The sequence below is a fragment of the Canis lupus genome, chromosome 13 (assembly GCF_003254725.2).
Source record: "Canis lupus dingo isolate Sandy chromosome 13, ASM325472v2, whole genome shotgun sequence".
In the NCBI taxonomy this organism is placed as follows: Eukaryota; Metazoa; Chordata; class Mammalia; order Carnivora; family Canidae; genus Canis; species Canis lupus.
Window position 1 is genome coordinate 1,047,357 of NC_064255.1, and position 12,314 is coordinate 1,059,670.

General features: G+C 41.2%; 1 protein-coding gene across 8 annotated transcripts in view; it reads right to left on the minus strand.

The window, feature by feature from the left end:
- STK3 (serine/threonine kinase 3) overlaps positions 1–12,314 on the minus strand; it is a 375,334-nt gene that overhangs the window by 264,133 nt on the left and 98,887 nt on the right. For 4 of the 8 annotated variants that reach the window (XM_035714549.2, XM_035714541.2, XM_035714543.2 and 1 more), the window contains exon 1: positions 9,222–9,442. The exons of 3 other annotated variants lie outside the window; for them this stretch is intronic. In XM_035714549.2, the coding sequence (XP_035570442.1) occupies positions 9,222–9,247 (26 nt within the window). In that variant the 5' untranslated portion in view covers positions 9,248–9,442. Of the gene's footprint in view, positions 1–9,221; positions 9,445–12,314 lie in introns of those variants that run through there. One more of the 8 variants, XM_025451100.3, reaches the window with a different exon arrangement.

Genomic DNA, 12,314 nt, shown 5'->3' on the forward strand with positions numbered 1-12,314 from the left:
CTTCTAGGAGAAATGGTTGATTCCAGATCCAGGACAGGAAGTGGATATGATAAGCCCTGAATATCTTGTCACAGCAGACAATAAGGAAACTACGAGACATGTTGTCCCTGGAGGGACTCCCACTGACCAAAAGATGGGGGTCACTTTGAGCTTCAGCAATAGTAACTGCAAAAGATTAAAATCCATCTAATATGTATGAATCCATTAGCTCATAATGGCACTTAAAAAGAAAAAACAGAACTGGTGCTCTCTGAAGAAAAATAGGGAACTAATTCATTCTCTTGCAAACAGGTACATAAAAGGGAAGAATCAAGCATTTATCCAGTCTTTCTTTCATAAACTATACCACTGCATAATCAAACAAAAGATAAGGGAAGTGATTCTATAAAAGCATTCCAACTAACAAATGAAAACAAAATGATTTAGAATTTCACCATTTTGCAACATCCAATAAATTAACAGAAATAAGCCTAACCACCAAGAGCTGCTAACATCACTAAAAAAAGAAAGGCAACCAGACACTAAGTGACTAATACAGTCTTGCCAAATACCACCTGTAACAGGTTTGCCTAAAGAATCAAAATTGAGCCTGTCAGTCTCTGGATCCAGTTACTTGTTTGCAGAAAATATGTAGGGCAAAACAACGCATAGAATGCACCTTGGAAAAAAAAAAAAAGAATGCACCTTGGGTAAGCAATCAGCAAATAGTGGGAAACTACCAACAGCCTGCACTCTTCAACAGGATAAAGGGAGGGAGAACTAGCATAAAAATTAAAAGTGACATTTCCTACAAAAATTATTCTTTAATTGGCAAGACTAAGCTACAGTGTCTAGCAATGCACATTTAGGTTATTAATATAAAAGTCTGTATAAGGGTTACTTATGGGGAAAGGCAGCTATGATTTGGATGGAGCACTAACAAGGGAGGGCAGCAGTTCCATTCCTTAACCCAACTGGTCATTACAAAGATGTCTGTCTTAACATTAATCATTCGTTTCTTACTGATGTTTTATTTTGCAATTAAAATACTTTGTAATAGGTTATCAAGACACCTGAACGTTGCAAACACCTAATAAAGGCTTTGTATGATTCCCATTCTCTAGACTAATGCAGTGAAAATGAGAGGTTAATAGACTAATGCAGTGAAAATGAGAGGTTAAAAAAAGGAGTCAGTGTCCAACATTCCCTCCTTTCCCACTTCCTCTTCTAAGGGAACCACCTAATATCACATTTGGGGCCTAACAGATTCACTTTCCTGGAATTTGGACAATTTTAAGAAAGAGAACATGAGATACCCAAACCTGTTCGTCTCCCAGTCTTCCTCCACCCCAAAGTCATTCAAACATAAAACCTAGGAGCCAAAATTGATGCTTTCTTCCTTAATCACCACATCTAGTCTATCAGCAAGTCCTTCATTTCTAACTCCAAAATACAACTTAAATCTATCCACACTTTTCTCCATCTCCATTGACTCCACCATCTAATCATGAACGATTGCCATGGTCTTCCAATTTATTCTGCTGCTTTTATTCTTAACCCTCTACAATCTCTTCTACCCAGAGCAACTAGAGTGATCTTTTAAAAACATAAGCTGCTTGTAATTCTGTTTAAAGCCATTTAATGACAGCTTACTGCACTTTCACATCCAAATTCCTTTCCGTGGCCTGCATCATTGAATCCCTGCCCATCTCCCTGACCTCATCTCCAACCACTTTCTCCCATTTTACAATCCAGCCACAGTGGCCTCATTTCAATTCCTCCCACACACCAAACTCTCTCTGATCTCCAGGCTTTCTCATAACTTTCCCTCTGCCTGGAATAGTCTTTCCAGCTACTCACAAGGATAACTTCTCAATCCCATGTCACAGCTTTAGTACTACCTTCTCAGAGAAGCTCTGTCCAACTGCCTTATGAAACAGATTCCATCATTTTTCTCTATCAGTATGTGCTACTTCTATCCTTCATAGTTCAAGCTCCAACTAGAGTGTATGTTCTGTGAGGTAAAAGATCTCAACTACTTCGTTCAACAATGTACCCAGCATCTAGCATTTGAAAGGCAGTTAATTAATAATTACTGAATATATAAATAAATGAGCAAATGAATGAACTCAGGTTGACATCCAATTTCTGTCACAAGCAATGATCAGTGAGTAAAGAAAGCCAGTTTTTTCCTTCCAATTTTTTTTAAATTCTAGTTAGTTAACACAGTGTAATACTGGTTTCACACTTACATACAACACCCAGTACTCAACATAACAAATGCCCTCCTCAATGCCCATCCCCCATTTAGCCCATCCCCCACCCACCTCCCTTCATCAACTCCATTTGTTCTCTAACGTTAACAGTTTCTTATGTTTAGAAAGCCAGTTTTTAGAAAGAAACGGGAGACTGGGGCAACTCGACAGACTCAGGAGAGATCATCCAGCCCCAGAGAGAAAGAGTCACGGAAATTAGCTGCCTATTATCTTTAATTCATTTTTTCCTCAAACATTTAAAAGGCGCACCCAAATTACAAAAATAATTTTAACTTGCATTCCTTTCCAACTATAGAACTCTAGGTACCAGGATTTTAGAAAATCAAAACTCCTAAAAATGAAAAATGATCTGGACAGAGAGTAACATTCTATACTTTGAATATAAAAAATACCTCATCCTTGGAATCACATATGCTCAACAATTTCCCCCAATTTTCTAAGACTATTGTGTGTATACCATGACACTAACATTTATATCAAGATATCTGGAACTATCTGAAAATATTACTCTATTTGATCTCTCTACTAAAATGTCTGATATCCTATAAAAATTTACAGACTAATTTAGAACCCACATATACTATCACATGTAGACCTATATTAATTATCAGCAATTTTAAGTTTTCCATAATTCTCATTTTGCTACACTTTGTAAGATACAGCCTTTAATATACTTTTAAGAAGTTCAAGGTAATTTGTACCAATTCATAGCATGCAAATGATGAATCTATTTTTAATATTCATACATGTCTATTTACCTATTTGTTACTTTCATTTATTCAATTTTAGACTTTCTGGAAAAAACAGTCGTAATGAGACATTTCAAATACAGAATCTGTTCTAAGAGCTAAGAATTGAAATTATAATAATCCTAACATATGAGGCAATTCAAATAAAATTACAACAAAAAAGAGGCTTGGGACAAATAAAAAAGATAGTTTCTATCAGATAGTGTAAATTTTCTCATTAGCAGAAAAACCTAGAGACCTTTGGTACTGAAAGAGTGGAGCTGGTAGGGAAAGAAATTGATGCAATCATAATTACAGCTTTGCAGAGGGTCATTCTACACCAAAAGGCACATGAGCCTTTTTGCCTCATAGCAACCTCTATCTATTACATATTCTTTTGTGAACTTCAGACATCAAGGATCAACATTTTCCATTTTCCCATATTTCAACTGGGACCTATATAAAGTGTTCAAAATAACATAGCTTTTAAATAATAGCTTCCTTTCTCTCTTTCACCTCCAACATACTGCATGTAGAAGTAGTTACCCTTATACAAGTCTGGATACCTCTGGCAAAGCCATCACTGAGCTCTGAAGTACCAGGATAGAGTCTGAAATGAAGTCAGTTTTTTGACTGGTACTACTACATATGCCAATGTTTTTTTTTTAAGCTGCAGATCACAACCCATTAGTAGGTCATGAAAATAATTTGGTGGATCATGACTAGTAGTTTTTTGATGAAACAGAACATAACAGAAAATAGAAAAATACCAAAAACAACCCACATGGTACACTGTATGAAACTTCTGTTTTAGTTTTGTATGTATGTGAGTATGTACTGGGTTTCACCATCAATACTTTTTAAAAAAATTTCTGAGAGCCACTAATATAGGATCACCTGCCTAGAGTGACAGTACCTTTAGTTCAACACAGGCTTCTCTGAAGCCAGGAAAATTAAATTCAAAGCACTTTTCACCCCCTTATAATCCAACTTAAACCTTATATTATTAAAGCTTTATTGATACACACTTCTGGAATGAGCATTACTTCAGAAAAACAAACTTCAACCTAGCTGTGTTTAGGTTTACCTTTTTCTTTACATTTCTAACAAATTCTTAAGTACTAATATATGCTATATCTCAGGCCCTTAAAGAACAGAAGATAAATTAATCTTTGCCTCAGGTTGACTAAAGACTGAGTTTATCGCCTGTTTTAATAATGTGCAACTGAGGTTTGCTCACCAGGAACTGCTCCAGGTATTACTGTCATACGCCCTCCCTCTCTTCAGGAAAGAACAGCCAAATGACCATTGCCATCTACAGGGCCTAAATCAATTCTAACAGAGTTGGTGCCACTCCCAATTAGCCAAGAAAAACCAAAAGGAGTACAGATACACTGTATGGACCAAGTCATTATGCAAAAAGATGCTCATGTTTGCTTCATTCTTTTCTTTCCCTTTAATCAACTTAAAACCTCCTCCCCTAGCCTGCCTCTGAAGTTGGGAGCCTCCCCCAGGTAGTAGGCCTGAGCTGCTGCCTTTGTTTTCTAACAGTTCTCAGGTCATCTTCTCAAAAAAAACTCCAGATGCCCACTTGTGAATCTCTCCAATAATAAGCACAGAAGAATTCTGATTCCAAGGACATATAAATTAGTAATACAGACATAAAACGAAGCCCACATCTCTTCTCAATATTTTCATGATTTTTGTCATATCCTCCTATCTACTTACCTGGTCTGTTGTTTTGTTCCACACAACTCAATTCCAAGAGCTGATACTTCCCAGCTGTTTATCTGCATTCCCAATTTCTGGTCTAAGGTCGGGGCTACTGATGCTACAAGCTGATATGGGCTTTTCATGCTAAGGAATCTATGAATACCTTCTCCTTTACTCTCCTATATCCTTGTCCTTTTACTGTTGCTTTTTCATTCCCTAATAAACTACCTTCTGACTGATGGTCCATTTATTCATAGCAACACTTTCCCCTAGGAAATAATTGCTTTCTTACCTTCACTTTTCATTTGTGTGAAAGCACTTTGTAACCCTAGCATTTTAACTTGAATCTTCAACTTTACTTCCCCCTAACTACCTTTTCACATCTTTTTATATAAAAGAAAAAAAAATTGCAAAGAATCCAACCATGGTTTAAATCAAAGAACTTTCCTTATCTGTCTTGAGAATAAATTTCAGTAGCTTACTCTCTTATTATCCTTCCAGTGTTTTCACTGTTCCACACCAACTTTTCCTCCAAGTACACTTTAACGATTTTTAAATTTTAAGTAACTATTAATCCTATAATCAAACTGAGGAGCAAAGCCCATCTGGTAAAGTATATCTCTCCAGCAATGATATTCTATCCTCTAACAAATATTGTTTATATAACTACCTATCCTCAAGCAACCAGTTTCCATGCTACCCACCACCTATCACAGAGCTCCACCCCCGCCTTTTAAGAATGTTCTACTCGTAAAGATCTTATGCTTCCAACATTCCCTCTTCTATCTGTTAAAACTTACCTGCTGTGGGGTCATTTTTCCTCCATCTAGTAGTTCCCCTACAAAAAAATCTGAGAAATTCAACTTACCAAAATGCTAACAATTAATAACCATTGAACAGTCTTCCATTCCCAAAGGGGACCTCTGTGACAGATCCGTTAAGGAAACCCAGGGAATCTAAAAGCTATTTTGATACCTCAAGTCAGTGACTTTAAGTGACCACACAGCCTTGTTGGTGAGACCAAATCAATGATGTAAAGGTAAGAGCGGCCTTCCAGACCCTCTAGTCACAATTCTCAGATCTGGCTGCCCAGTGGACTCTCCAATTCCCAGAGGACAAGAACGATACCAAAGAGCAAAGGCAGGCCTAACACTGGGTCAGATATACATGAATGGCATGCTAAAAATATAAAGACATGTATGGTAAAGGAATAACAAATACTCAGTAACAAATACCCAAGTAGTGACAATCCTTTGGGGGATAGGGAGGGAATGTATCTGAAAACAGATATACTTAGGGACCTTCAACTATATTCACAATATTTTATTTCTCAAGTTGGGTAGCATAATACATAAGTAGTTATTAAATTAGTCCCCATTACCTTTTGAATAGCTAAAATTTTGTAATTAAAAAAAAGAAAAATATGAAGATGGCATATATTCAAATGGATATATTAGGAATACCTTAGGCTAGAAAGCACTCAAATAAGATTCTATATGAAGCCGGCCTTTAAGGAAGAATAAAACACAGATTCGTAGCAAAAAATAATACAAACTTCTCCAAAGGAAAAGCCTGAACAAAGGCAAAGTTGGGAGTACCCATACCCTACAACCTAAATAAAAAACAAAAGGGAAACTTCAGGACAGATTCATCTTGGAGAAGAATAACAAAAGCCTGGGGATTAAATCTGAGACCAAGTGATAGGGGTCTTGGATACTAAGTAAACAAGTGTGCCCCAAACCAAAAAATTTTTAAAAATTAAAAAAAAAATTTTTTTAAAGGGAATAGCATGGTGAAAGTGATGCTTTAAGAAAACAAATCAAAAGCCATTGCAGGCAGTGTCCTATGGATCATTAGGAGGTTCTGCAGGCAGCAAAAGGGGAGTAGAAGGAGATAAGGCAGTGAGAACCAGGTCCTAGTGCCTGCCTCTACTCCAAACACAGCCTTCCTGCTGCTAAAAAATTTTTTAAACCACTGCCCTAAAGTACCTAGTTGGAAGGCATTGCTGTAAATCAAGTATGACGGTCATAAAACCCAGGTATGGAGTAGTAGTATCAAAAATGAAAAACAGAAAAGAAAATGAATCTAGACTTCTTGATGGAGAATTCAATAGGACTTAGTGACAAACTAGAAAGAATAATGAAAGAATGGATCTGCATAAAAATATCAAATATTCCAACTGAACACACCTGCTGGTCATACAGACTTGAACATCAGCAACATAAATGTGACCATGTAAAAATGTCTGAGCCCTAAGGAAGTGCTCCTATGCAAGGCAGAAAAGCAAAGCAACATTCTTACAGGGATTAGGAAAAGAACAAGCAGAGGGCCCACAGGATCGTACAAAGACATGGCCACCACACCATGGAAGGCTAAAAGAAGTGTTTTTAAAAAGAGGTATCACTGTACACAATGAGAGGGTTCACAGCCTTTGCAGCCAATCAGATTCAGGGTTCTGGCAACTCCTCCACTTGACCAAATTATTTAACCTCTCTGAGTTTCATTTAATAAGGAAAAAATAAACCAACATTTAGCGTCGTTCAACACATTATGGAGCACTGTGCTAAGTGCTTTTACACATGACCTATTCTAATCCCCGTAACACACTTTACAGATGAAGAAATTAAATTTAGAACTAGCGTAATAAGCTGCAGAGCCATGATTCCTCTTTCTTATGACAATAAAATAAAGGAATGCATATACAAATTTCCTGGGGGAAAAAATGACCTCAAAAATGGCATATTTTATTATTAGAAGGTAATAATCAATAGGGAGGACACAAAAACTCACTTTCAGTAATCCCTGTCATAGCCTTCCATGGAGCAAACTCTTTGTGTCCTCAGCTACAAAACAGGATTACTTCCTGTAATCAAACTTACTTAATAGGGTTGCTATGATGATATTATGAAAATGAAAATGCTATGAAAAAAATTTAAGTGACATTCAAATATATGGGCTTAATGTCACATAGCTTGCTTTCCAGAAATGCCTTCCTGGAACAACGAAGTCTGTCTGAAGAGAACTAAAAATGAGCCTGTTGGAGTGCAAGCATCACTTTGTAAAGTATAAATGACCATGAAATGGTTATATATACCACCCACATCTCCCCCTGGCCCTTCTAGGTTTTCTAGAGCCCCTGCAAGGCCAGAGGATCTCTTATACCTATAAAGAAACCGATAATTTACAGCCAATGAATGAATAGAGCTTCTACTTCAATTTGGAGTTGTTCAACTTGACCTTTGGGCATCATCTCAGAGGTGGCCCCCTTACAGTCCTTCCAAAACAGAGAAGAAAAAAAGTTTCCAATTTTCTTCTAAGATACTAAAACTGGGTGCCCAATCAATACGAGAATTCAATACAAAATACCAGACAAAAATCAAGGGCTCTGATAACAAGTCTCTTTTGGACGCCCTTCCACACACCCACCTTTTTTCACCTGAACAGATGGTTTCCAGGCCTCAAGGCTCACATGTCTAGTCACACGATTCACAACAGCTCACAAAGTTCCTACCTTTTTAATTATTCCATGTTCCTGAATATATCACCTTTCGTCTAAAGATCTCTAAGTATCAGAACACAGGAACTCCTTAATCTTCACAACAGCACTCTCTGGGAGAAAGATTAGTACTCTTATTTTATAAATTACAAATGAAAGACTGAGATTACATGTTTTAAACAACACCAGTTAAATGACGTTGATTCATTCTTGGGGGGAAAAAAGATGCACATTATGAATTTATATCTCTGGGCAGCCTTGATTTAGCTTGATCATTTCAAATACTACTTTTAAAAGTATCTACTGTGTACTCTCACTCTTCCAATATATCAAAGATCAAACTAACAGTAAATACCAAAGCATCACTACTTCTATATGCTAGAAAACAAAACAAAGCACTATGCGGGGAAGGGGTTCTAATTTAGGATCCTACTGTCTCGCATCCATAAATACTTTTGAACTTGAGGGCGGTGAGGAAGGAACACCTGTCAGTGCGGTACACCCTCAAGGTCCACACACTACGTAGCTGTTCCTACTGAATTCCTTCGACGGGAAACAAATAATCCGCCTTCTCAAATAAATGGCAGTATCACGAGAAACACTGGACAAAAGCGCCGAGAAGGCTGCGAGCAGCCTAATGCATGCCCCGTTTCGCGTCCCGGGCTCCGAGACTCGCCGGGAGGAAGAGGCCCAGGAGCGCGGCGGGGAGGCCGGCGCTGCCCAGCCGCTCCCCAGCCGCTCCCCAGCCGCTCCCCAGCGACTCCCCAGCGACTCCCCACGCCGCCAGGCCCGGCCGCCGCGGCAGACGCCAGGCTCGGCCTCCCCGCGGCGCCCCGGGCCTGGGGGCAGCCGCGGCCCGGCCCCGCCTCGCGACGGCCGACGCGCCCGGCCCGGGCCCCGCCGCCGCGGAGGGGTCGCCGCCAGCTCGGGCCTAGCCGCCCCCGCCCGCGGCCGCCGGCCCCCCCGCCCTCCCTCCGCTCCCGGCTCCCGGCTCCCGGCTCCCGGCTCCCGGCTCCCCGCGAGCGTTACCTCTTGGGCGCTGGCGGCTGCTCCATGGCGGCCGGCGACAGAGGAACGGCCCCGGTGGGCGCTGAAGGACGCAGGGAGGACAGGAGCCGGGCACCGGCCGGCCGAGCCCCCGAGTCCCCGGGGAAAACCTCCAGGAACTCGGACCAACTTTCCCGTAAGTCCGCGGCGGATCCTCCTCCCGCTCGCGAGCGCCGCGGCCTCCGCGCCCCGCCCCGCCCCGCCGAGCCCCGCCCCGCCCCGCCGAGCCCGCCCCGCCCCGCCGAGCCCCGCCCCTCCGCCGCCCGGGGAGAGTGGGCGGAGCCAGCGGCGGCCCAGGCTGGTGGGCGGAGCCGGGCCCTGATGGGGCGGGGGCGGGGCCGAGGCGGAGGCGGAGTCAAGCGCCGGCCCCCGAGCTGCGAGCGGAAAAAGGGCGCGGAGACCCGCGGACCAAGGCCTAGTTAGGACCCGGGGCCTGTCTGTGCTGGCCGGGGGCGGGGGATGCACCTTCCCTGGAGCCGCTGAGAGCTGCCGCTCCGCATCTGCCTCCGAAAATTGGCTTTTGCCCCAATCCTATTTGACTCATTTCTTCTCTGGATTTCCCAAAGACACATCCCAAGCATCTTGTGCAGCCTTTTGAAGTGTCACTAACTGCCCACGCTTCTGTCTCTAGTTGTTTATAATTATGGGCTGTGTTTTACGCCCGCCCGGTTTGACGTTTGTAGCTACAGCACGAGGGATACTACTGGAAATTCTTGTTTGATGTTGATTGTGGACAAACTCCTCACTACATTTCGCTATAATTACGTCTGATTACAAAGAAAATTATGACTGCGGTGAGATCCCAGTGCACAGATTTCATGCACTGTGGTCTTGCCAGCTGTTCGCTTGGATCACCTGGAAAACCTAAAACAAATTATGGTGCACAGAAAAGAAGTCAAGAAAAGTTTCTCTTCCTTCTTGTCACCTGTCTCCCCCAACCTTTTCCGAAGGCCCTGACCTCATTGTGATTTGATCCCTTCCTGCATCTATCTTTTTAGGATACCATTTAACATGAAGTTCCGTATATAAATATCTTTCTTATGATCATCTAAGGTGCTATGTAATGAGTTTGCTTTCATTAGAAATTATCCAGGTGTAGAGTCATAGAGGTTTCTTGAAGGTTAGAGCAAAGTCTATGAAGAGAATGTTAAATAAAGGAACTTTGTGAATATTAATCCAAATTAGACTTGTCTAATAGTCGTTTTCCTCTTTTTTGCATTGTTTCCATATGTAATAAACTTACATGATTTATTTTTCAAAGCACTATATTCCCCATTAAATTTAGTTATGTTAAATTTAAGACCATTCGTTGTTGAACCCTGAAGTCAGGTTCTGCAAAAAAGAGATTGTTATAAAATTTTATACTCCTTTTCATTTACTAAACATCGACGGACTTATAGTTCAGAACTAACAAGACAGCAAAAAGCTAAATTATTAAAACACAAAAACTAGGAAAAACTTTTGAAATTATGTCATTCTATCCCTCACTTCTCATCCTCACTTCCATGCCCTAGTCCCATCTTCTTCTATTTCATCAAAAAAATCTTTCAGAGAACAGCATTTAATCTTCTTTAAAAATTGTCATATTTTAAAATGGGATCAAATTGTCATACTTTAAAATGGACTCTGAATTATGCTATGAATCTTAATCTCCAGAAAGACTTTCCCAGTCAAACCACCAGCACCACCACCCCCACTATCTCTGACATTTAAGTTATGAAAGAGATGCCTCTCATCTATATGCCCATAACACACTGTGCTGGTTGTACTAAATTAAAGTTCTGTTTGACTATCATTCCAGCCATGAGTCTGCTGAGAATCAGACTATGTTTACCTTCTCTATCCCTTGCATAGCAGGTACCTTGGATATAGTAAGGTTGGATAACTTCCTTAGCCCCCCAGATTCATTCTCCATTCTTTCCCATCTGCCCTGTGCCCTAAGGGTTGACCTATATGGCTGACATTATGGAGCTCTCAACTCTCTGGCTTACAATAGGAAGACCCAGCAAGAGATCATCTGAGGGAGAAAGTAAGGCTACGTATTCTCCTGATTCCCTTCCAGTGAGGTCACCTGGAGCCCAGCTTTCATTTCTTCCCCTCATCCCTTTGGGCCTACAGGTAGTGAGTGCCCTGCTATTCCCTTGGTCCCTCTTCTATTTCCTATGTTCCCCTAGACCTCAACCGTCCTAATAGAGCCCTGACTGAGATACCCTTTAAGAAGTTTAGAAATAATCTAGAAGGAAGGAAGGAAGGAAGGAAGGAAGGAAGGAAGGAAGGAAGGAAGGAAGGAAGGAAGGAAGGAAGGAAGGAAGGAAGGAATAATATCAGAAAATAAATCTCTGGGGCCTTCCCTCAGTTTGAAAAGGAAGAGTGCTAGCAACTGGTGTATGATTCTAACAGGGTCAGACAATTGGCTAACATTATCTCATTAAACCCTTAAAACTGGGCACCTGGGTGGTTCAGTGGTTGAACATCTGCCTTTGGCCAGGCCCAGGGTCCTGGAATCAACTCCTGCACTGGGCTCCCCCCGCAGGGAACCTGCTTCTCCCTCTGCCTGTGTCTCTGCCTTTCTCTGTGTCTCTCGTGAATAAATAAAATAAAATGTTAAAAAAAAATTTTAAAAACTTAAAACTACCACTGAAAGTAGTTATATCTATGTCATAAGTGAAGAAACTGAAGCTCAAAGGGGTGAAAGGAGCTCCCCCAGGCCAAACAGAAAACGGGCATTCTCTAACCCAGGCCTTTCCAACTCCAAAGCCAAGCCTCATTCCACTGTAAGTCAACAAATGTTTACTGAGCTCTTATGTATATTGGATACTGTTCTAGGTGCTGGGAATTCCTCAGTGAGAAAAACAGACAATAATTCCTTGTCCTCATGAGGTTTAGATTCTGGTTGGGGAAACATAATAAAATAAATAAGCACCTAATTAATAAGATTAGGTATTGAAAACTGATAACGAAGGAAAGTAAGGGATGCCTGAGTGGCTCAGCAGTTGAGTGTCTGCCTTGGGCCCAGAGCGTATTCCTGGAGTGCTGGGATCCAGTCCCATGTCGGGCTCCCTGCATGGAGCCTGC